The following is a 26,986-nucleotide window of genomic DNA, read 5'->3' on the forward strand; positions in this document are numbered from 1 at the left end:
AAACCTAGAAATATATACTTTTAGAGTACAGATATAATGAGAGTAATAAAATCTAGTGATGTTCGTATAATCCTAACATCATCTCCACAATGAGGAAACTATTACTATCACAATTTCAGCAAATAAGGAAACAGAATTTTAAAGAGAATATAAGAAGCCATATAGCTTATGGTTTTTAACTGATAGGAAGAGTTAATGACAAGACAATTCAGCTGCTGCAGTTTTAGCTGTGTATTTGGTAAACAGCAATATCAGGGATAGAAGGGCAAGATTATGAAATGTGTAGAAGGACAGGCATGATTATGGAAGTAATTACTGAGATCACAGACTGCGAAAAGCTGATATTAGAATTATGATAATTAGATAAAGAATCCTTTCAAATATTCCATTTTCCTTGTGGGTGCTTATTTTAATACTAAAAATAAATGAGTACAGAAATTTTATATGCCCCATTTGGATTTCCTTTTATCTGTTATAGAAAAACAAGAAGAACTCTTGAAAGGGCAGAAATGTTAACTAAAAAATCTCTATGAGAGAGACTGAAGAGTATTTGACTTTATTTTAACAAAAAATGGAACCATACCTGATTCTGGTGTTCTGACAATTGTACTATCAATGTAACCTGCTTCAGTTGTAACAGCCGAAACTTCAAAAAGGTATGTTGTGTAAGGTCTCAATTGTGTCACTACAAAACTAATAGGCTCTTTCCAAACAGAGCTAATCTTACTCCGTGCCAACAAGCTTGATGAATATGTAGTACGTGTCGGAGGCGTAATTCTGCCAATGGTTGGAGATGGACTAGTCGTACTCCACAAAAAAGACTCACTATTTTCCTAATGGATGAAAAAAATCAATGGAAAAAAAAAGAATGTAATATCACTGAGCAAACAAGAGAAGTTTAATACATTTTTCCTTTACATTAGTAATATTATTGTATACGTATACTTGTGTGTGCATTTGTGAATTAAGATTATAACAGATTGATGTATCTATTTAAATTATGGCTCATTCTGTCATATTTTATTTATATCCACTTATGTCTACAATTTGGAAGAGAATACTTTATTGCATTCTTTATATATAAATTTTCTTTATAAAGACCTAGGGGAGATTACTGCTTGGAGAAGGACAGAATGTTTGGGAAGGTAGATGGGCAGTGAAATAGAAGACGACCCTAAATAGGTGGGTAGACACTGTGACTAAAGCAATGGGCATGTGTCAGAGAATGTGAGGATGGCACAGAATTAGATATTGTTCAGATCAGTTGTTCATAGGTTCACTCTGAGTCATACTTAACTCAAAAGCACCTAACAACAACAAGAATAAAGAGTTGCATGATTTGATGGGTGGGTGGGGAGAAGGAAATGGGAACAATCTTTTGTGAAAAACAATGTACTCAAACTTTTTTAAATAAATCAGAATAATGTAAAAAACCAAAATTAAAAATCTGGGATTCCCATTCTTCTCAGAGTCAGCCACAGTTTTTTGTGATCCACACAGTCAAAAGCCTTTGCAAAGTCAATGAAACATGGATAGACATTCTACTCTCTGCTTTCAGTCAAGATCCATCTAACATTAGCTATAATATCCCTAATACAACAGCCTCTTATATACCTAGCTTGCACATCAGGCAATTCTCTGTTGATGTGTTGTTCCAGTTGTTTTTGGATAATTTTCAGCAGAATCTTGCTTGCATTTGATATTAATAATATTGTTCAATAATTTCTACACTCTGTCAGATCATCTTTCTTTGGAATGGGAACAAATATAGATCTCTTCCAGTCAGTAGGCCAGGTGGTTGTCCTCCAGATTTCTTGGCACAACTTAGCACATCCAGGGCAGCATCTGTTTGCTGAAATATGTCAGTTGGTATGCCATCAACTCCTAGATACTTCTTTTTTTGCCATTTCTTTCAGAGCAGCTTGGACTTCTTTCTTCATCACCACAGCCTATTGCTTATGCATTGTTTCATGAAATTCTTCTGTGTTTGCCAATTCCTTCTGGTACAGTGACTCTGTATAGTCCTCCCATCTTCTCTTAATGCTTCTTGGATCATTTAATATTCTACCCAAAGCAACCTTAAATATTGTCACTTGTGGCTTGAATTTATTTTTCAATTCCTTTAGCTTAAGAAATGCTGAGCGAGTTGGTCCTTTTGATTTTCTGACTCCAGCTCTTTGCACATTTCAGTATAATATCTTGCTTTGTCTTCCCGAGCTGCCCTTTGAAATTTTCTGTTCAGCTCTTTAATTTCTCGATTTCTTCCTTTAGCTTTGGCTTCTTGGCCCTCTAATGCAATATTCAGAGTCTCATCTGACATCCGTCTTGGTCTTTTCTTCCTCTTTTGTCTTTCTAATGACCTTCTGCATTGTTCATGGATGATGTTCTTGATTCTCTTTTACAGCTCATTTGGTCTTCGCTCATTGGTGCTCAAGGCTTCAAACCTGTTCCTGAGATGGTTTTGAAATTCAAGTAGGAGAGACTCAAGGTCAAATTTTGGTTCCTGTAAATTTGATTTCATTTTCTTCAACTTCAGCTTAAACTTGCATATGAGTAGTTGGTGATCTGTTCCACAATCAGCACCTGACCTGGTTTTCACAGCTGATATTGAACTTCTCCAGTGATTCTTTTCACAGATGTAAACAATTTGATTCCTATACATACCATGAAGTGAGAAACATGTGTTTGTGTTTCTTATAAAAGGTATTTTCACTGTATAAATCATTGAATGTACCAGGAGATAAAAAGATGAATTGCATTAGGAAAGTCAGCTTTCAGGGACCTCTCCAGAGTACTGAAGAACAACAATGCCAGGTTGGAGACTAAGGTGTGCCTGATGCAGGCTATAGTCTTCGCAGTTGCGTGCTATGAATCAGAGAGTTGGACAATGACTAGGGATGATAGAAAGAGAATTGATGCCTTTGAGCTGTGGTGTTGGAGAAGAACATACCATGGACTTCTAGGAGGATAAACAGGTTTGTCCTGGAGAGGGTAAAACTGGGTTACTCTTTAGAGGCAAGGGTTATGAAGCTTCATCTGACATAATTTGGGCATGTTGCAAGAAGGGTCAGGTCCTTGGAGAAGGACATCATGCTTGGGAGGGTGGAAGGACAGCACAGAAGAGGAAGACCCTCGATGAGATGGACTGATTCAGTGACTGGGATAATGGGAGTCAGTGTCAGAGACAATACGGTTGGCACAGGACAGAGCAGGGTTTAGGGCTCTTGTCCATTGGGTTGCTATGAGTTGTAAGTGACTCAATGGCATGTAACAACAACATAAATGTAGAAATATGTAAAACAACTTTTTAAGAAAAGTTTAAAAAAGAACAAAGATAAGGAAGCCTGAGGGTTCAATGGTTAAAATAGTTGGCTGCTACCTGAGATGTTATCAGTTTAAATTTACTACTCACTCTATAGATAGGACAGTCTGCTTCCCTAAATATTTCAGGCTTGAAAAGTAAAGAGGAATTTCTACTCTGTCCTATATAGTCACTATGGATCAGAATCAACCTCAGGGAAATGAGTTTTGCTGGTTTTGCTTTAAGAATAAAAATTGCCAAAGTAAGAACTAGAAACTAGTCATGTAAAAAGAGTTGTTGTTGTTAAGTGCTGTCAAGTATTTCTCATAGTGCCCTTATGAACAACAGCTCTGATCACTATCCTATCCTGTATCATCCTCACCCTCTCTGACATCTTAAAGCCCATTGCTTCAGTCACTGTGTCAACCCACCTGGCTGAGGGCCTTTCTCTTTTTGCCATCCTTCCACTTTCCCAAACATGGTATCCCTTTCCAGTATCCTCTCTTAGCAACGTGCTCCAAGTATGTAAGAAGCAGCTTCATTATCTTTGCTTCTAAGAAGCACTCTATTGCACCTTATTCAAGACATGTATTACTTCTGTATGTTAACTTCTGTGCAATTCCAATTTCTTTCCTTTTTGTAATTATCTTTTTTTCCTTATTTACTGTCTCATTGCCATTAAGTTGGAACTGACCCACAGCTGATTCCCTAGTGAGTTTTCAGAGACTGTAAATCACATGGGAATGATCTTTCTCCCATAAAGCCACTGGTAGATTCAAACCACCAAGAGGTCTTCAGGTTAGCAGTACAATGCCTTACAGACTGCACCACCAGCTGGTTTAGTGGTAAGAACCTGTACTGCAATCCCGAACACACATGGTTTGAATCTGCCAGCTGTTTTGTGGAAGAAGGATATGGACAATCTCCTCCCAAGCGATAAACCACCTCTGAAAACGTGCTGGAGGTTCAGATATGAGTTGGTTCTGCCTCTGTGGTACTTAGCAGCAACAATAATACTAAAAAGATAAATAGTACAAGTAATGTGTATTTGTCTAATTAAAATATATTTTAACTTGGAAAATGGGATTTTGAGACTTGTATAAATTAAAGCATTTAAAACAAAAGCAATTATGTATAGCTCTTTCTCCATCTGACATCCTTGTACTTTACAATATTGAGAGGTCCTTGACAGAGATCCCCAAGGCAACAAGTCTTAATTTCTTGACTGTTGCTAGTCTGGGTATTAATTGATTGTGGTTCCAAGTAAACTGAAATCACCGACAACTTCAAATGTTTTGCCTATCATGATGTTGCTTATCGGTGCTTCCCTGATGTTGAAGTATAACCCATATTGAAGGTCGTAGTCTTTGATCTTCTGTGCTATGTGTTCTAAGTCTTTTTAACTTTTTGTGAGCAAGGCTGTGTCATCTACATTCTTTGACATATATTCAGCTTCCTGAATGATTTGTTCACCATGTTGAATAGGTACAGAGATTTAATCAGTATGGAGAAAGGATGCACACCTTCCCTGATTTCAAACCATGCAGTGCTCCATTTTTTCTTCAGCCAGCCATTAGAATAAAAACTAGAAACCCATCACAAAATGACTTTTAAGAACTTTATAATAAATCTTTAATGATTTCTCAATTACTATATATGGACAGTTCAAGGATGTGCACAGCAAAATCTTTGTATTTCTGGAAACCTACTCTGGACTATTTCCTTAAATGGGTTCTTTATCCCTGTCATGTGGAAGTTATATGCTACAAGTTTTCAATGTAGAGCTAATCTCTCATTTTTTAATTCCTAAATCCCTCTCTTATGGAATTATTATCTCTTATTGAATATAACATGAAAATATTACCTAATCCTTGTTGTTGGCTAGTGTTAATCAGCTTTAATTCTTGATGACCAATCAATAATTGAACAAAATATTTCTTAGTTCTGTACAATCATCAGTCATTGATGTATCTGAGGCCATTGTGTCAATCTATCATGCTGAAATTTTGCTTGTCCTCTATTTTTACCAAACATGAGCTTCTTCTCCAGTGATGTGTCCCAACTGATACAGTGATCAAAATGAATCAAAGTCACACACAATATTTTGGAACTGGTCATCATTGGTTAATCATTTATAAATAGATAACCAAGTCTTTTCTTCTAATTTAACTTGCTGTGAAAGCTCCACCGAAATCAATATACCACCATGGGTGACTTAGTTGATATTTGAAATACTAGTGGCATAACTTTTAACACCATAGCAACATTCAAACCACCATTATGACACTGTGACAGAATTAATGCTAAAAGTAACTTAGTAGTTGTTAATCAGTTTGCTAAAAAAATGTACCTAGATAATGAAAACATCAAGATATAAATATACCTAAAATATCTCAAGATATGGAGAATATTCCAAGATACTTACATTGCATTCTGGCAATTTCCCAGACAAAATATCCTCTACCCTGATGGAGACATCTTTCACTACTATTCCACTTCTGGCATGTTTAACACTGATCTTGAAGCTGGTAATTTTGCCATTTGGTTGTCTAGGTAAATACCAAATCAGGTTTACTGCTGAATAGTTGAAGGCCTCAACAGTGAGATTCACAACTTTTCCTGGAGCTGTAGGAGTTAGAGATTCAGGGAAAATATTGTTATTAGACTAGAAATGTCATTTATTCATATAAGTTAAGGATTTTAACTTTCTGTTATTCAAAATTAAAGACTATACATTGGATCGGGAGATCTGGCTGCATAGTCTTTATTATAAAGAGTTGTACTAACTTAAAGGCAGCATTTCTCTAGTGGTCCTGTTACATAAGCAGCTCAAGAGGAAGAAGAATAATCTCCTACAGTGTAGTTACACTCAGAAACCCAATGAGGGGTCAGTTATGAGTCAGAACCCAATTACAGCAATTACACATGGTGGATAAAATCTACCCAGAAGGGTTTATTTGTTTTGTTTTTGTTTGTTTGTTTTTAAACCAGTTGACCTTTATGTAGCATGAGTTTAAACCATATAAGCAACTTACACACAGATCTTTTTCTCCCTGTTGTTATTGTGGTGAGCTCAAGTGTTGCACAAGTTGTTGTTGCTGTTATGTTCCACAAAGCCACTTGCAACTCATAGTGACCCTATGTACAATAGTTTATCCTAAGCCAATCTCACCTTCTCTGAAACAGCTCATTTACCTCAACAATTACTGGAGAAATTACTGTGTCAACTCATCTCCTCCAGGATCTTCCTCTCCTGTGTTGTCCCTCCATCTTTCCAAGTATGACTGGTTCCTCCTTGCCACACATCCAAAGTATGTGAGTCGAAGCTTCAAAGTCTTTGCCTCCAAGGAGCACCCTGGTTTCACCCTCTCCAGGGTAGATCAGTTTTTTATCTTGGCAGTCCATGCTGTGTTCAATTCTCTAGCACCACAACTCAAAGGCATTGTATTTTCTTCTGTCACTTTTTATTCATTGTCCAGCTTTCTGAAGCATAACAAATAATTACAAAGACCATGGTGTAGATCAGGCACACCTTAGTCTCTGGACTGATATTATTGCTCCTCAGGACTCTTGAGAGGTCCCTGACAGCATACTTTTCCCATGCAATTTGTCTTTTGATTACCTGGCTCCTGGCACCAAGAGAGTTGATTGTGGAGCCAAGTAAGCTGAAGCTATTAAAAATCCCAATCTCATCTCTGTCTGTCAGTATGCTGCCAGTTGGCCCAGTGGTCAGAATCTTTGTCTTCTTGATGTTAAGTTTCAACCCATATTGAAGGCTGCATTCCTTGATCCTCTGCAGCAAATACTTCAGGTTCTCCTATGTTTCAGTAAGCAAGGTTGTATCAACTGCATAACATACATAGGTTGTTGATGAGTCTACCTCCAATCCTGATGCTACATTCCTTCTCATAAAGTCTAGCCTCCCAGTGATCTGTTCTGCATATGGAATGAAAAGGCATGGAGATAGGATGCATTACTGACATACACCTTTTCTGATTTTGACCAGCCAGTGATTCCTTACTCTGTTCTGATGACTGCTTCCTGGTTCAAAATAGTTTTTGCATAAGCACAATTTAGTGTTCTGGGAGCCTCATTCTTCTCAAGGTTACCACAATTTGTTGTGATCCACACCGTCAAATGTCTTTGCATAGTCAATGAAACACAGATAGACATTCCTCTGGTATTCCCTGCTTTCAGCTAAGATACATCTGACATTGGCTATAATATCCCTAGTGCCACGGCCTCCCTGCTTGAATATCTGGCAGTTCTTTGTCAATGTGCTGTTCCAATGGTTTTTGGATAATCTTCAGCAGGATCTTGCCTGTGTGTGATATTAGCGATACTCAATAATTTCCACACTCTGTTGGATCACTTTTTTTTTTTATGGATCATTTCCAGTCAGTTAGTCACGTGCTTGTTCTCCAGATTTCCTGGAATAACCTAGTAAGCATGTCTAGGACTGCATTCATTTGTTGAAATATGTCAATTTATATCCCAACAGTTCCTGGCACCTTGTTTTCTGCCTCTCAGAGTAGCTTGAATGTCCTTTCTCATCACTATTGCCTCTTGAGCATAATATGCTGTTTAATGAAATTGTTACATGTCAACCAATTCTTTTTGGTTAAGCGTCTCTGGGTACTCATTCCATCTTCTTTTAATGCTTCCCGGATCATTCAACATTCTGCCCACAGCATCCTTGAGGCTTGAATTTGTTCTTCAAGCTTCAGTTTAAGAAATGTGGATTGAGTTTTTTTCTTTTGAGTTTTTACTCCATTTCATTGCACATTTTATTGTAATAATTTGCTTTGCTTTCCTGAGCTGCCCTTTGAAGTCTTCTTTTCAGCTCTTTAACTTCTTGATTTCTCTCTGTGTTGGCTTTTGGTGCTCTGGTGCAATATTCACAGCCTCTTCTGACATCCATCTTGGTCTTTTCTTCCTCCCCTCTTTTTGTAATGACCTTCTGCATTTTTCAAGGATGATATTTTTATATCCTCCCACAGCTAATCTAATCTTAGCTCATTAGTATTCAACCTCAAACCTATTGCTGAGACAGTTTTTAAATTCAGTTGGAACTTATGTTCAAACTTTGGTTCTTGTGGACTTTATTTGATTTTCTTTATCTTCACTTTAAACTTGGATATGGGTAGTCTGTTCCACAATCAGTACCTGGCCTAGTTTCAACAGCTGATCTTGAGCTTCTCCAATGATATCACACACACACACACACACACACACACACACACACACACACACCCCACCCTCACCCACAGCTGTAATCCATATGATTCGTGCATAGACCATTAGGTGAAGTCCATATACAGTTTGTGCTTCTTACAAAAGATATTTGCAATAAATAAATCATTGATTGTACAGAATTCTATGACATTGCACATAGCTGTCTTAAATACCACACAATGCTAATAATTTCAGGATGGCATGTGTTATTTAAGGGTTAACTCTAAGTTGAATGTGCACTTTCAACTTCAATGGAAGTTGGTGCCCCTAAGTTCCTGAGTTGTTAAAAAAATCAACTGTATATTTAACAGACTTTCACTAAAAAGAACAACTAGAAACTGAGGTCATAGAGTTATATTAAAAAGGCAAATCTGAGGTACTTCAAGTGATTGTTGAAGTAAATGAATTGATAAAACATGCAAAAATACATGAATTATTGAAAACTCAAAATGTAAAATATTCAATTACTATGAATAATAGTAAGTTACTTACTACCTGAAGTAGTTCAGAAAAACACTGATTAAATCTTAGAAAACAGAAAGTACACAATATATGTAATTATATAATAATTTGTATCAAAAGGCACATTTCTGAAAGATATGTAAATATCTTTTCCCTAAAATACAGTGAGCACTGACCTAATAGATTGGCATTATTATGCTTTTACTTTTATTCATCCTCAAAATCAACTTTCTTCTGAATTGTATGATACTTTGCTATTAATTAGCAAATATGCTAAAGATCAACTGTCTGCTTATTAGGATAAAATGAGATGAACATGAAAACAGATTAAAAGAAAAAGGTATTAGTTCATGTCAAAATAAGTTATATAAAGTTGATAAAGTAGAATAAATTAAAAAATCCTTTTGAATACAGGTCAAGGATGATAAATCATTAAAATAAAATAAGATAGAAATACAGCTAATGTAAAATAAGTAAGAGTAAATATTCCTACGTAGTTTTAAGATGAGAAAGGATAAATTTAAGGGAAAATTTATATAAAAAATTCACAAAAAGATAACCAAAATATTACTTGTAAGTGAAATCTAGAGTAATTATAGAATTAAGTTAAATCCTAATAAAGAGGGGTATATATAAATGATATGAAATAGATGGTAGGAAATTATAAAATAGATTTTAATGCAAAATAAATTATTGGAAATGAGTATCAATAATGGATGGAATAATTTTTCCACATTAAAATTTATCAGTGAAATTAAGATTTGAGAAATTTAATGACAATATGAAAACAAGAGACCAGGCAGCTCACTGAAGGCAAGGATTCTGAAGCTCCATCTGACATACTTTGGGCATAATGCAAGGACAGACCAGTCCTCGGAGAGGGATGTTATATTTGGGAGGGAGGAGGGAGAGCACAGGAGAGGAAGACCTTCGATGAGATGGATTGATTCAGTGACTGGGGTAATGGGAATAGGTGTGTCAGAGACAATAAGATTGGTACAGGATGGAGCTCAGTTTAGGGCTATTATACAGAGGGTCACTATTAGTGGCAGGTGATCGGATGGCACATAACAACAACAATGACAACATGATAATTTGTGAATAACAAATGTCTAACAGCAAGTTTTATGAATAAATATAAATACAGTGGCATAAAATATATGAACAAAAATATAAAAGCATGAAAGATAAATTTTTGTCTGGAAACTACAGAACAATCTCACTGATTTCACATGCAAGCAAGATTTTACTGAAGATTATCCAAAAACGACTGGAACAGCACATCAACAGAGAGCTACCAGAAGTCCAGGCTGGGTTTAGAAGGGGTCGTGGTACTAAATATTGTAGCTGATGTTAGATGGATCTTGGCTGAAAACAGGGAATACCAGAGGAATGTCTATCTGTGTTTCATTGACTATGCAAAGGCATTTGACTGTGTAGATCATAACAAACTGTGGCTGACTCTGAGAAGAATGGGAATCCCAGAACACTTGATTGTGCTAATGAGAAACCTATACTTGGACCAAGAGGCAGTCATCAGAACAGAGCAAGGGAACACTGCCTGGTTCAAAATTGGGAAGGGCATAGGCCAGGGAGGCATCCTATCTCCATACCTTTTCAACCTATATGCAGAACAGATTATCCGGGAGGCTAGGCTCTATGAGGAGAAATGTGGCGTCAAGATTGGTGGACGATTTATCAACAATCTGCGTTATGCAGATGACACAACCCTGCTTGCTGAAATTTAAGAGGACCTAAAGCGCCTGCTGCAGAGCGTCAAGGACTGCAGCCTACAATATGGATTGAGGCTCAATGTCAAGAAGACAAAGTTTCTCACCACTGGACCAATTGGCAGCATCAGGATGGATGGTGAAGAGATTGAGATTGTACACACCTTTAGTTTGCTTGGCTCCATAGTCAACAGTCTTGGCACCAACAGCCAGAAAATTAAAAGGCGCATTGCCATGGGAAAGTCTGCTGTTAGGGACCTCTCCAAAGTGCTGAAGAGCAGTGGTGTCTCTCTGGAGACTAAGGTGTGTCTGATACAGGCCATGATCTTCGCAATCACTTGTTATGCATCAGAGAGTTGGGCAATGACCAGGGAGGATAGGAGGAGAATTGAAGCCTTTGAGCTGTGGTGCTGGAGAAGAGTATTGAGAATACCATGGACTGCTAGGAAAACAAATAGATTTGTCCTGGAATGGGTTAAACCGGGTGGCTCCTTGGAGGCAAGGATTCTGAGGCTCTGTCTAACATACTTTGGACATGTTGTGAGGAGAGACCGGTCCTTGGAGAGGGACATCATGCTTGGGAGGGTGGAGGGACAGCACAGGAGAGGAAGACCCTCTATGAGGTGGATTGATTCAGTGACTGGGATAATTGGGATGGGAGTGTCGGATACAGTGCGACTGGCACAGGACAGAGCAGAGTTTAGGGCTGTTGTACATAGGGTCGCTATGAGTCACAGGCAACTCGACAGCACATAACAACAACAACAACACAAATCATGATGTAAGATTGTAAACATTAAACCTTATGTCTTAAAAAAAATAATCCTTTAAAATTTCTTATTTGTTTCTGCCAATATATGGTGGATTTGAACTGCTCACCTCTGTGATTGCAGTGCAGCTTCTTGCCACTAGGCCACGAGAGCTCACCACAAATTTTATTTTTATTATTTTGTGTGTGTGTGTACCGTCAAATCGGATCTGACTGGTACAGAAGGAGACTGTCCCTCCTTGTTTCTGCCAATATTTATAAGTATACCAAGTATATTAAATTTTCAAGGACAAATTTCAGAAAAGTTGACCAATTTTCCAACAAGCTATAAAAATAGTCATATAGAACAACTCAAGTGGGGGAAAATTTGTAATTTAAAAAAGTAACTAAGACTTCATTAAATTCTAATGCATGCTATAATAAAACTCTTGGCACCAGCAGCCAGGAAATAAAAAAAAACCTATTGCGATGGGAAAGTATGCTGTTAAGGACCTCTCTAAAGTACTCAAGAGCAACGGTGTCTCTCTGGAGACTAAGGTACGTCTGATACAGGCCATGGTTTTTGCATTCACTTGTTATGCATCAGAGAGTTCGGCAATGACTAGGGAGGATAGAGGGAGAATTGACACCTTTGAGCTGTGGTGCTGGAGAAGAGTATTGAATGTTCCATGGACTGCCAAGAAAACAAACAGATCCAGCCTAGAGAGGGTTAAACCAGGCTACTCCTTGGAGGCAAGGATTCTGGGGCTTCTTCTGACATACTTTGGACATGTTGTAAGGAGATACATGTCCTTGGAGAGGGACATCATGCAGGGTAGGGTAGAGGGACAGAACAGGAGGGGAAGAGGTGGATTGATTCAGTGACTGGGGTAATTGGGATGAGTGTGTCAGAGGCAATGAGGTTGGCACAGGATAGAGAAGGGTTTAGGGCTGTTGTTCATTTTGTCGCTATGAGTCGCAAATGACTCGACGGCACATAACAACAAGAACAACAATATGTTAGATTAAATTAGCTAACTACATTAAACAACTTTTCTTTGGTTTTGTCTCAAAGTATGTTAACATCATTATTTTTGTACATTCTTTCTTGCCCTTTTTGTAGCAGACAGGCCTTTTCCTATTTCTCTAGCTGTCATTGGACTGTCATATGCACCTGATTTCCATTTCCTCTTTTATTTTAAATAGAATTACTGTATCTATCTTGACCTACATAAATATTTTATACCAAAATATGAAAATAATCTGTCTGCAATGTCATTGCCACTTTTAGGCACATACTAAACACACAATTTGACTACAAAGACTATGAAAAGACTTATGAAATTATTCTCTCACATTTTTAGGGATCCATAACTGTTTATAGGGTCACCATGACTCACAGCTGACTTAACAGCATATGACAACAACAAAGTTAGAAATGGATATTCAAGTATTTCTAATATAAATTTTAAAATGTAGTTTACATTTATGTAAAAGAAATGTTCATGAGAAGTTAAAATATTGATCTCTTTGTTTTTACGAACAGAATAATGTCAATACAATATAGGATTATTTATTGTTCTATATACTTTTCTTTTTTCTGGAATGGGAAACACAGAAACAGTTTTTACCAACACAGAATGAGAATTGATGAGTTAATAATTATTGTCCTATATACTTTTTATTGGAATGTATTTGTTCACATTATTGCTGTTAGGTGCCGTTGAGTCAGAATCAACTCATAGCTGACCTTCTAGCAGGTTTTCAGATGCAGTAAATCACATGAGAGGAGATTTTCCATTTTCTCTCATGGAGAACTGGTAGACTTTGGGTTGGCCATGCAATTTATTACCTACTACTAGGCCACCTTTACTTCTAATGTAACAACATTAAATGCAGTTCCTTACTTCTACAGGAATGTTTCTTAAATTTTAGTTCTATGGAGCATAAATATTTTAAAAAGATAAGTGATAGTGGAAAACTAATATTGAGAATGACTGACGTAATTGAGTTCCTTTGACATAAAAAATGAATAAGTAAAAAGGAAAGATAGGGCCGTTGAGATTGTGCAACAAGCCCAAGAACACACAGCTAATTGGGCACAGAGTGAAACTCCCATTCTAGAATTATTTTCATTTCAATTTTGGAGTTCTTCTCATTTCCTTCAATCATCATCTGCTGCTGAAGAGGGTTAGTATCTCTAGAACTTGTCATTGAATAGATACAAAATAAATAAAAAAGAAACACTATCAAGTTGAAACAGTAATCTGTATGTATCATGCTTTATAAAACTTCAAATGATAATGGGTGTTAAAACAAAATTAAACAATTTATATATAATACAAAAATAGCATTATTCTTCCTAAACCTTGAAACCTAAGCAATATTTCCTTTCCTTTATTAGTTTATATTTAATTTTGAAACAATAGTTTTTCCACTTGAGTTTTAGTTCTAATATTTTGAAAAGGCAATAAGTTGGAAATTGCTGAAATAAGTTAGATCTCATGAATCATTCATATCTAATTTTAACTAAACTCCAGACTCCTAAGTCTAGCATTTGCATCTGTAGAATAAAGCATTAATTCACCTGATTCTCTACATAGTCTCCAATAGAAATCTCAACATAAAACAGCTTGCTTTTTTTTTAAACTGAGGGGAAAAAGTGCCCTTTGGAGGCAAGGATGGCAAAGATTCGTTTCACATACTTTGAGCATGCTTCTAGGAGAGGCTATTTATTGGAAAAGGACATTATGCTTGGGAAGGTGGAAGGATCATGAAAGAGAGTAAAACCATCAACCAGGTGGATTGACAACTGGATGTCAAGTGACTGTGGCAAGGGGTTCAAGCGTGACAGAGATTGTGAGGATGGCACAGGTTAGGACAGGGTTCAGGTATGTTGTTGATTAGGTTGCTATTAATTTTACTTGAATCAACCACACCTAACAACATTATTGTTTTATTTACTTGTTTCTTTCTTCGTTTGTTTAAGCTATAGCCAAAGAACTTAAAACAGAAAAACCACTAAGGAGAGGTTTTTCAATTGTAAGGAAGAAATAATAATTGTCTTTATAGGATGATTAGCAGTATGGATAATAAGTGGTAAAATTTCAGATATATTTTTATGATAGAGCTGGAGTTATTTGCTGAGATAATGAATATGGGCTGTGAGAAGAAACAAGAAAGATATAATTTTTTTATATTGGTTTTTCCTCTTGGCCACTGGGAGAATGGATAGGCTTTAAATTGCTCTGGGAATAATAATATTTTATAAGATAACATGATGGTCTATCCGTATTTGCTTTTAGGATATGAAGCAAAAAGACAGGCTATAAACTACTACACATGGTGCAAAGCAACTCCTTACAAACTGTGCCAGCAGACCTACCTTGTTAATATATAGTATATAGTTGTATTTAAAATAACTCCAAATAAACAGATATGCATTAATGAGCACCAAAAATAGAGTGCCAAGTTTCTTGCTTCTTGCCCCCCCCCTTTAATTGCACCAGTGGTAATTTTCATTGAACACCATTCTTACCCTTGTTTTTCTCTGGTTTTCTATAACAACATCTATTACTTTTATACCCAAAAAATAATAATAAGTATTTTCATGAATTAAAATCTTCTAAAATAGTTGAATGGCCATGCTTGAGAATTTTATGTGTATGAATGCTAGCATTTATATTGATATTACTATTTCTTTTTACTGACAAAAACTCACAAGAAAATTAATTTTAAATAAATGATTTAAAAATTACCACTTTCCGCTGTTTGAAAGAGAAATGGTTCACTAAACACCCCAATGCCAGCACTATTTTCAGCAGCAACCTAGAACAAGAAAATTTTTTTAGATTATGATTTAGCTTTGTACTCGTAAACTTATCAGATATTTCCCCTATATTCTTATAAAATACCTTAAGTATCAAATGTAGAATTTCTTTTTAAATGCATTTTTGAAGCATAGTTTGATTCTATACATTCTTCAGAGTCTTCATGATGAAAGTAATAATCAACTATTTGTAGTGTATTTGTAGTAACAATTGTTTTGTAAGGCCCATTGAGCACAATGTGGGTAGGAGGGTAGAAAAGAAAAATAGTGGATAGATAATAAGCCTTTCACTGGAAAAAAAGAAGAAAAAAGGAATGTATGATTAGGCATTATAGATATGACAACAATCTGGAACAAGAAGTGCATTACAAAGTGAACTGGAGCAGGGGGAGATGTGAAGGGAGGAAAATGTATATCAATGAATGAATAAAAACAGTATTTCTGTAAACTTTGATAATTATCACATTAAAAAAAAAAGAAGTCAATTGTTGTCGAGTCAGAACAAACTCTCAGTTGAACTTGTGGGTGTATGTGAAGCTGTAAATTGCACAAGATGAGATTGCCATCTTTCTCCTGTAGAAAGACTGGCAGATGTGAACCACCAGAGGCATGGCCTTCCCTCTAGTAGCACTGCTCTCTACAAACTGTGTAACCAGAGCACCCTCACCATTGAAGAGCTTTCACTTGCATATCAAGGGTTATTGATGAAACTTCTTCCAATCTTGGTGTCACATTCTTCTTCAGAGAGTCCACTTTCTTGAATAACTTGCTTGACATACAGATTGAATGAGAATGGAGAAAATAATACAAACCTGATGCATGTCTTTCTTAATTTTAAACCATGTAGCGTTCCCTTTCTCTGATCACAGCATAATCTTGACACCAAAACCAAGCAGAGGCATCAATAAAAAAATAAAATTGTTGCCTAGTGAGCAAAAAATGGGACATGGAGGTATAGGGCTGTGAGCATATCTCTGAATGGGCCAGAGGAAGTGAGTCTAGTACGGTTCCTCACCGCTGATAAAGAGCCAATAAGAAAAAATGCAGAGCAGATAAAAAGCCTGTAGCCCAGCCTCATCTTTCCTCTAGAGCCAAAGCAGCAAGAGGATCGATTTTTTTTGTTGTTGACTCACACACTTGCAGTTGTGGTACCAAGAATGGCATTTATTAGGGAAATAAGCTGGAGAGTGGAGGAGGCAAAAAATATCACCCAATGAAAATCCAGGTTTTAGTCCAACAGCTTCAAGGCATAATTCCTCAATTAGTCCAGGCTCTGATTTCAGTTTAGCAGTCAAAAACAAATCCTCCAGCTAGGTATGCCTCAGAGCAGTTATAAGTCAGCTTCTCCTTCAATTATCTGGCAAGAATAGCAAAACTCTTTAACTGTGGTTTTCATCTCACTTTATATCATTGGACTGGTTACACATCGGCACAGTTTATCCACAGCTAGGCCACTGTCTCTCTCCATCATCATCAGGGTTTCACTCTCACCAGTATCTCCCCAAGGCATCATAATTAGAAAGGACATTTTCACCATTACAAAGGCATATATATTTTTTTTCTATTTTATTATTTTTGTGTGCGTGTACCGTCAAATCAGATCTGACTGGTACAGGAGGAGATTGTTCCTCCTTCCCCGGCAGAGCATCTGGTGGATTCGAACCGTGCACCTCTGGGATTGCAGCTGCAGCTCCCCGCCACTAGGCCACCAGAGCTCCCACAAAGGCATATATTTTTAAAAATCAATAGTCAATGCTACTCCCAACTGGGAGAGATCGAAAACATTTCCTTGAAAATTAGCACAAGTATACCCTTTACCATTACTCTTGTGTAGTATTATATTGGAAATCCTAACTAGAATAATAAACAAGAAAAGGAATAAACAGCATCCTAATATAAGGAGTAAGTATAACTATTCCTATTTTCAGGTAATATGATCCTATGCATAAAAATTCCAGAGATACAACAAGAAAGTTACCGTTACTAGTAGAAGTACTGAGCAAATTGGCAGGGTAAAAAAAAAAAAATCAACCCACAAAAATCAGACCAAACTCTATACATTCTACTTTGAAAAGGAGAAAAGGGACACAATATGATTTACAATAATCCCTTAAAAAAAGAAAAGAATAGTTAGGAACAATGTGTTAGTCTTAGAATTACTGCAAAATTATGTTATCTAAAAAGAGATTTACTGTCTAACGCTCATTTTACTTCAAAAAATATGTTCATCACCTTATCCACATCTAAGCCTCTAATGACATCCTGTGTTTGATAAGCCTCAATGTTTTTCCATAGTGTTCCCATCCTCTGTACTCTCACATTTTCCTTGTTCTGAAGTTACTTTATTTAGATGGTGCTAAGTAAGGCTGCTCCTTGAAGGCAAGGATTCTGAAGCTTCTTTAACATAATATGGGCATGTTTCAAAGAGAAACCAGTCCTTGGAGAGGGACATCATGCTTGGGAGCGTGGAAGGATAGCACAAGAGAGGAAGACTCTTGATGAGATGGAGTGATTCAGTGGTAGGGGTATTGGGGGTAGGTGTGTCAGAGACTCTAAGGTTGACTCAGGATAGAGAAGGTTTCACAGCTGTTGTACATGGTGTCACTATGAGTTGCAAGCGACTCGATGGCACATAGCAACAACAACAAGCTAATAGCAGTTCAGTAAAAGGATTGTGTTCAATCAATCTGTATTAATAAAATCTAGACTTTTAGCTCTGAAAGAAACTTTGAGGACATCTAGTTCAATTATGATAAAAAAATTTGGCGACACCCTACTGTGGAAAGTATAAGGCAGACTTAGACTTTACTACTATGATAAGTCACATTTCAGAACCACAAGCTACTGCAGGTGCCATGACTGGAGTCAAGTTATCTGTATTTAAATTGTTCCTCTAACAATTCACAAATTTGGAATTTCGGGCAATTTTCTTAACTATCATATTTACCTTTAAGAATAAAAACAATAATGTATATAACCTACAGATTGTTTGAGGCACTAAGTGAAATAACAAAATAATTAGCAATATCTCCCTCATAGTGTTGGTTAAAGTAAAGATGTTGAATGTGTCACATCAAGTACCCTTGGAAATCTATGATCATTAATGTGTATTTGGACAGAGTAAAGGGTGCAACAATTCATTAATAAGTATGCAAAGGAGAGTGGAAACTTCCCTAAAAGCCTGAAATAAGAAAATTCACAGAGAAAATATGTCAAATTCCATTTAGACATCAATTTAATCCACCAGCTGCTCCTTGGGAAAAAGATGAGCAATATTTTCCTGGGGTATTTACTGCCTCTGAGACCTGCGAGAGGGTCAGCTTTGGGTTAGCACTGACTCCATGGTACAGCATTAGATTAGCTAAACAGAGTTTCTATCAGCAATGCCTTCTTTATTTTAACAAAAATTTTATTTTAATTGTGATTTTAATGAAAGTTTACAAAAAAGTTAGATTATTTCATTCATTCATTGCTGCACATTTTATCCCCTTCTTTTCTCCCCCTGCAGTTACTTTTCTTTTTTAATATTCATTCTTTGTTGCATAATTACCTCCCTTGCTCCATCCCCACAGCCCTCTTTGCAACGTACCTCTTATTCTGGCTGATGTCATATGTTTAATGCCTAATCATATATCCTTTTATTAAACACTTCTTTCCTTAATCTGTTTCAATTCAGTATTCATAATTTATTCCCTCTTTTCTTAGTTTCCCCTCAACCTACAAGTCAGTTCTGATTTATAACAATGACACCATATAGTATTTGTCCTTTTATGACTGAGATATTTCACTCAGCATAATGTCCTCCAGGGTCATCCATGTTGTATAATATTTTTATGAGCGCCATGTTTTTTACTACTGTATAGTATTCCATTGTGTGAATTTATCAGAGTTTTTCTGTGCACTCATTTGTTGATGGGCACTTGGGTTGCTTCCATCTCTTTGCTATTGTGAACAATGCAACAATAAACATGGGTGTGTATATATCTGTTTGGGTAGCAGCTCTGGTTTATTTAGGGTATGTTCTGAGTAGTGGAATTACTGGATTGTATGGTATTTCTATTTCCAACTTTTTGAGAATGGGCCACCTACTACATTCCATACTAGTTGCACCATTTTACACTCCCACCAACAGTGAATAAGGGTTCCTATCTCTCCACAACCTCAAAATCAGTTTACTGGGGGAACAAAAGTGTTTTTAACAAATGGTTCTGACAAAACTGGAAAACTATCTGAAGAAAACTCAAGCAAGACCCACACCTCACACTATATATAAAAAACCAACTCAAAGTGGATCAAGGATTTAGGAGTAAAGCCAAGGATTAGATGCTTCATCAAAGAAAAGCTTGGAAGAACTCCAGAAGCCCTAATCCACAATATGAACAGTCTTACAAGCTTCTTGAAAAACTTAAAACCAGGAGAGAATAAAATAGATGAATATGAACTTCCAAGAATCAAATCCCTATCACATCAAAAAAATTTCTCTAACAGGATAAAAAGGAAAACCACAGGCAGGGAAAAATATTTGTAATGGCATATCTGATAAGGGACTCTTATCTAAAGTTTACAGAATACTTTTGCACCTCTCGAAGAAAAAAAGAAAACAACTCAGTTGCAAAATGAGCACAGGATATGAATAGATACTTCACCAATAAAGACATTCAGATAGCAAACTAATACATGAAGAAATGTTCAAAATCCCTAAGTCTTAGAGAAATGCAAATCAAAACAACTATGAGGTATCATCCCACCCCATTAACAATAGTAAAGTTCAGCAAAGCAGCAATATCTTCTTATATAAAAGAAATTACTATTTACCACCCCCTAGCATAATATTTAAACTGCACTGCAACTCAGTTGCTGATGAAGACATCAGCAATTCAAGTCCACCAGGGAGGACATGGCAGTCTGCTTATGTAAAGACTCTCAGCCTTGGAAACCCCAAAGGAGAAGCTCTACTCTGTCTTACAGGATTGCTATGAGTCACAATAGATTCCATAGCAGTGGGTTTGATTATTTTATTAATAACTTGGCATATAAGTTAAACTGAATATGCATATGTTGGTATAAAATAACTGTAGGAAAATGTTGCTTATCCTTTAATCCAAGTTTCTGCAATAAAATGGCTACCACACACCATTGCTCTTGAGCTCTGTATAATTGAAGTTTCAAATGTTCTTTTTTTTTTTTCTTTTTTTCTTTTGGGAAATGCCTATTATGACACATGTTTTCCAGTTTAGATTATATTCTTTGTTTTGGAAAGTAGACCTATTTACAGTGAAGGATAAATTCCTTAGCAAAGCCTTTACCAAGATTCCTTACTGTCTAGAAGGTCATCTCAATTTTGTATGAACACATATTTACACAAATGTTTTAAGGTTTTCCTTCTCCATATTCAAGTCTTTTAAAAGTGCAGAGAACATATTGATGTTACATCGAAACTATGTAGACACAAGAAATACCATAAGTATTCTTTATTGTCCATAGAAATATGGTATTATGTGTTGCTATCTAACCATTTTGACTCTTAATGACTTTATGTTTAACAGCAGAAAGCACAGTCTAGCCCCACACCATGAGTGCTGGTTTGTTGAGTACATTGTTGAAGCTATTCTAACAATCCATTTCATTGAGAGTTTTCTCTCATTTTAACTAGACTTCTGTTTTACCAAATGTGATATTCTTTTCTAGTAAATATGGAGATGCTACCTATATCTCTATTAGAGAAATAAGGAAGACCGTAGGTGAGATTAATTGACTTGGTGACTGTGGCAATGGGGTCATATGTCAGAGACAGTGTGGTTGACAGTGTGATTGGCTCAGAGCAGTGCAGTGCTCAGAGGTGTTATTCATAGGGTTGCTAAATGAGTCAGTCAATTTGATGGACAAAATAACACAGATATCTCTAATTATATATACTACTGTTTGACCTAATTACTTTGTAATTCTTTTTAAGTGCTTATGCATTTAATATTCACACAAGATGTTTCAAAATGGTATCTATTTAAGACCTTAAAGGACTACAATTTTTATAGACACAAATGCCAAGCAGAAGAAACAGTTGTTGAATTGACCTTAAATTTATTCACCTTTCTTAGGGAAACCAGGCTTTTAAACTGCTTCTAAAGTATTATCTAAAAGTACAAAAAGGCTAAGAGGGCTAAAAAACAATGATAGTTTTAATTTTATTAAAATAGTAATATCTTTTCATTTCAAATAGTAACATTTTTTCGTTTAAACTTAATTTACTTTCCCAAAAGGTAATTAAACTAACACATTTTAAATTTCATTACATAAACACAACCAAAAATTGTGATAAGAATAGATTAGAAGTTTTGATCAAACTTTAAAAGCCCCATATGGGAGTAAAGCCCTGACTCAGATTATAATTCTCCAATTCTTTGCTGCAGTGATAAAACACCTGGCCAGGTGGGATAGTTAATTTATTTTTAAAGTGGACAAAATGTCTTACTAATAATAATTACCTTGATTTCATATGTTGTTCCTGGATGAAGATTGGTAAGAAGAACTTCCAGGCTGTCTGGCTTCGCTCTGACTTGTGTATATATTGTTTGCATCCATGGACAAACTTCCTTATATTTAACAATATAAGATATAATCCTTCCATTTGGGTTAGGTGGTGTATTCCAGGAAAGAAGAATCCCAGCAGATCCAACTCTTTCCCCTGCTAGGAAGACTGGAGGCCCTGGTTCTGTAAAAACAAACTTCTTTTTGTTAAAGGATAAAAAAAAATGTATTTTCACTGTAACATATACAAATGCTTATTCAATTGTGGGCTTTTGAAGTTCCCAAAGACTAATGGATACTCAGAATGTGAGAGTTTCCTCCCTAGAGCTCTTCTAAGAAAGAAAAAGATTAACTGTGCTCTGGGGAATACCAACAACATTCTTTTCTAAGAATGTAAAACATGGAATGCAACTAAATACCAAGTATACTTTGATGCCAAACCATTTTTAAAAGAATTGCACAAAACTAAGGAAGCCAGAAACAGCATTGCAAACACATTCCATCTAATCAAGTGCAACGAGTTTAATATTTTCAGAGTCCTGTGTTATTTAAATGTTAACATTCACAGTAACTTTACTGTGCTTCACAATGGATATATAGTAAATTATATTTGCTCTTTCAAAATAAAGGAATTACAAAACCAGAAGAAAAGACGTCCTAAATGAAAATTTCTGTATTTTCTGTTTGGCCTTAATTACTCTAAGCTTTTATTTTTTTGTGAAAACAATATATGTATTGCCAATCAATAATAACATAAAATAGATTTACAGTAACTACAAATTCTCCCTTTTAAAAAGTAATTGAAAGCATATACTCACTCGTTACATTTGTTGTTACTGCTCTACTAACAGGTGCACTGTATGTTGTAGCAGAAACTGAAGAGACAGTGACATCATATCTAGCACCCAGAATAGCATTGGAAATATCAGCCTATGCCAACAATAAATAATTGTGTTAAATTTCTTTTTGGAAAGTTAAAACATCTAAAATCGTAAATCTATAAAAGTCCGAATCATAAAGTAACAGTTCATTCTGTAACTCCACTCTTTAAAATATCACAGCAAACTATCACATATTTTAAAAAATGCACTTGTTAAATCATATAACAATTTAACAAATAACACAATAAAGCTACAAAATACACTATTTTATCAACAATAAAAGAAATGTTTCAATCAAATATAGCTCATTTCTATAAGAAACAACTATTTCAGAAGTATACAACCTATTATTTAGGCCTTAGTTTCAAGAGTGTACATAAAATACCTGCATCTCTGAAGTTCCAACAAAAAGTAAAAGAAAAATGACAATAAAATCCATCATTATTACATTTTTCAGGCAGTGGAATCACATTGATGGCTCTAGAGAGAAATGTTGCCTGCATTAATGATTTAAAGACAGATCCTCCTGGCAAGTACACAATTAATGAGCCTGGATTACTCAATAGCTCTGCCCTTTTCTTGTTAAACTATTCATGAACCCTTGGATGACTGGCTGTAGGTTCAGGGTAGATGTAAAAAAAAAAAAAAAAAAAAGCATCGCCATTGCTAAGGCAACAGTCCACTGATGCTGAAACTTGCACTCATAAATTCATCATCAATGTTCCTGTCTCCATTTTATGTTCTTAAAAACCATCAAAGGAGTACATTTTCAGGGTGGGAGGGCTTCAAAAAGGACTTTCCTATTAGGACTAAATAGAAATACCAGTTGCCTTGGCAAGTCCTAAAAATGAAAACTATACCTGATACTCTCCACCTCCCAGATCTTTGATAGTAACAAAGCCACTGTCAGGAACAAGATCCACATGATACCTCTCCACATGGCCTGAGTGCAGACTCCAGAGTAGAGAAGAGTGATGTGCAGAAACACAAAAGGCTGTAAGCTTTTCACGTTTTTCTGCTTCTAACACAGAGAAATAGAGGTTTGAAGATAAAGATAAAAGGTTCGAAAATAGAATAATTCATCTAAAATTTCAAAGCAAAATGAAAATCAATACTCTAAAGGGCAAATTTCAAAATAACTGCATTGTTAGAAAGTTCTAAGTTTCATAAATTAACTAAGGTGTTAGACTTGCTTAGCGACAGTTAACTTTTAAACATGAGTATGAGAAATAGGCTATTATTTTAAGTATCGGTATCTTCTAAAGTCTGTAAGTTGACCAAATTGATTTTGAAAGCCTATGTTCTCTGAAAAACTGAATAATTTTAAAATTCCAGTCTCTGCTTACTTACTTACCAAATAAAAGGTTAAGAAAAAAATTATAATAAGAAAAACCTGTTGGAAGTTTTAAATAGTTTGCATTCCTGATAGATATTTGGAGAAATATTTTTTTTTCTAGGAAAGATAAGTTTTCCTACTGAACATGAAATATGAACAAGTTTTAAAATAAGAGCCGGTTATATCAGCCATTTCAATCAGATTCTCTGCCTTTGCTTTGGCTGTTTTTAAAGTTTTGTTTATTTTGCCCGCCCATGTTTGGAAGCAATTTGCCACATGAAGTTCTTATGATTGTGAATGTATCAGGCTTTCACTATCTTAACGTTAACTCAGATTTCAGACAAACAATATAGAGGCAAAAAGAGATGTAGAGTCAGAAGCACGTGAAAATAAACCTGACAATGACGCACACTCTAATACTATTTCCAAAAGGAAAGAGTCTGGAATTAGTTCTTGAACAACATTTATCATTTTGAGACCACATTTCCAAGGATGATCTGAAAAAGGATAGAATTTTTAAAATCCTGTCAAAATTTATAGAGAACCTTGCATTTAGAAAAAAAAATCTTAATAGAACATGCCAATTTCTTAGTAATTGTTGGAGAAATACCTTTAACTTGTCTTTTCTTTTTTGCCTTTGAAGCCTCCTGTAATGCTTATAATATAACCACCTACCAAGAACCTTCACCTGATTTCAATTGATCTATTTCCACTTCAACACTCTCAAAGGCACAATTATCTCCTTGATATCACTGGCCATATAACACCGAAGTTTTCCAACAACACTTTAGAAATATTACAAAACCAAGGGAAATAATCAAAGAAATATCCAGCTTGTAAGGAGAAACATTATTTTGTTGGACAAAGATTTTTCTATTTTCATTATTCTTATATATAGACCAACATCTTATATTTTCTCAAGCTTCATAGAAAACAGCTATCTTCTCACCAGCCAGGTTAAAATAAAAGTCTGCTATATCAGACTACTCTTAACAAATGCCTACTCACATTTACTATGAGATGGCTAATATTAATTGGGGAGTAGAATCTTAGAAATGTAGTATTATCTATAAATTTTAGGCAAAAATAATTGAAGAAAAACCTGGAGTGAGAATTTGAGAAACAAAGGGAGATGTAGGGAGTGAAGGAATGATTAGCGAGATGATGGCATATATGGGGTGTGTTTTCCTCGACTGTGGTGTAAAATTACACACTGATGGACTCCTGGCAAGGGATTGAGTATGTCTCACCAAGAGGAGGAAGAATATATTTGTCTGGAAAGTTGCCAATCTGATCAAAACGGAAGGTCTCTCTGAGTAAATGACACTTGAAACAAGGCTTGAAAGGATGAACAGAAAGAAGATTCTGGACACTTTGCTAAACACCTTTCAAAGTAGAGTGGATGGAAGCCTGGAAATGGAAAGAAACTGGAAGAACTGAAAAAAGCTAAACTAAGTTTCAAAGAGAATAGTCATAAATAGCTGTTGTTGTTATGTGCCATCGAGTCATTTGCGACTCACAGCGACCCTATGTACAACAGCCTTAAACCCTGCTCTATCCTGTGCCAGTCACACTGCCTCTGACACACCCATCCCAATTACCCCAGTCACTGAATCAGTCCACCTCATAGAGGGTCTTGCACTGTCCCTCCACCCTCCCAAGCATGATGTACCTAGCTGTTATTATTCCAAGTGCAGTAAGAAGCCATTTAAGAATATTAACATAAAAGTAAGTTAATTTTTATAAAAAAATTATTACTTTAAAAGATCACACTGAAACAAGGCAAATAAAATGGAGGGGGAAAATAATGGCAGCAGGCAGGACCATTAGTAGTATATTGTGGTGATCTAGACAAAGGAGGAGGCTTGCCTCAGAAGAAAGCTGGTGGCATGGATCAATGCTTAACTCATTCTGGAAGAAAATAGTTTACTAGATATGAGCAAGATTTGATTAGTTGAAAGCAAAGGCTATAATTTAATACCTGCTTAGCACTTTCTGAATCCAATCTATCACAAAGTAGTTGTTGTTAAATGCCATCAAGTCATAGACGACTCAAAGCAACCGATGAACAATAGACCTTAACACTTGGATAACTTTGTTTCTCCAAGTTCCTAGAGTTTCTGGATCACAAAGTAAGGGAGGAAAAAAGACGCACCTAGAAGTACTACACTCAATCTAATTTTACTAAACGATAAAAATCAGATTGTGAAGTAGATGTAGTTTTTTTTTAAAAAAAAAACCAAAAAACAAAAGAACTGTCACATCAAATCCAGATTAATTAGGGAGAGCAAAAGGAATCAAGCATTTGACTTCAGCAAAAGCTAATTCTCACAATCCTATATATAGATTAAAAGTTTAATAGATATTCTGTGACCAAATCACTCCATAAAATAACATTTTCTTTTAAATTAAACAGTTGTCTTTATCATTTGATTTCCTAGCCTTAAATAAGCTAATGTGCCTTATGATTCTCTAAAGTAGCACTATTCAATAAAAATGTGAGCCTCATAGTAATTTTAAATTCTCTATAAAGGCAAATTATATGCTTGGGAGGGTGGAGGGAAAGTATAGGAGAGGAAGACCCTTGATGAGGTGGATTGATTCAGTGACTGGGTAATGGGGATAGATGTGTCAGAGACAATAAGATCGGCACAGGATAGAGCAGGGTTTAGGACTATTTGCATAGGGTCTCTATGAGTCGCAGGTGACTCGATGGTCCCTCCTTGCAACATGTCCAAAGTATGTCCGACAAAGCTTTAGGATCCTTGCCTACAAGGAGTAGCCTGGTTTAACCCTTTCTAGTACAAACCTGTTTGTTTTCTTAGCAGTCCATGGTATATTTAATACACTTCTCCAACACTACAGCTCAAAGGCATCAATTCTTCTATCACCCCTAGTCATTGTCCAGCTCTCTGACACATAGCAAGTTAACCTAATAT

The 26,986-nt window shown here is 35.9% G+C and overlaps 1 protein-coding gene across 1 annotated transcript in view; it reads right to left on the reverse strand.

Moving 5' to 3' along the window:
* The window catches only part of PTPRQ (protein tyrosine phosphatase, receptor type, Q), a 415,982-nt gene extending 392,829 nt beyond the window's left edge, over positions 1-23,153 (reverse strand). Inside the window, exons 1-6 of the mRNA XM_006882544.1 lie at positions 23,097-23,153; positions 22,649-22,760; positions 21,788-22,014; positions 15,235-15,304; positions 5,727-5,926; positions 584-833 (exon numbers count right to left, since the gene is read on the reverse strand). Of these exons, the coding sequence (XP_006882606.1) occupies positions 584-833; positions 5,727-5,926; positions 15,235-15,304; positions 21,788-22,014; positions 22,649-22,760; positions 23,097-23,153 (916 nt within the window). The remainder of the gene's footprint in view (positions 1-583; positions 834-5,726; positions 5,927-15,234; positions 15,305-21,787; positions 22,015-22,648; positions 22,761-23,096) is intronic.
* Positions 23,154-26,986: the final 3,833 nt, after the last annotated feature.

The sequence above is a fragment of the Elephantulus edwardii genome, unplaced genomic scaffold, assembly GCF_000299155.1.
Source record: "Elephantulus edwardii isolate Elephantulus edwardi_28Jun2011 unplaced genomic scaffold, EleEdw1.0 scaffold00021, whole genome shotgun sequence".
NCBI classification, from domain to species: Eukaryota; Metazoa; Chordata; class Mammalia; order Macroscelidea; family Macroscelididae; genus Elephantulus; species Elephantulus edwardii.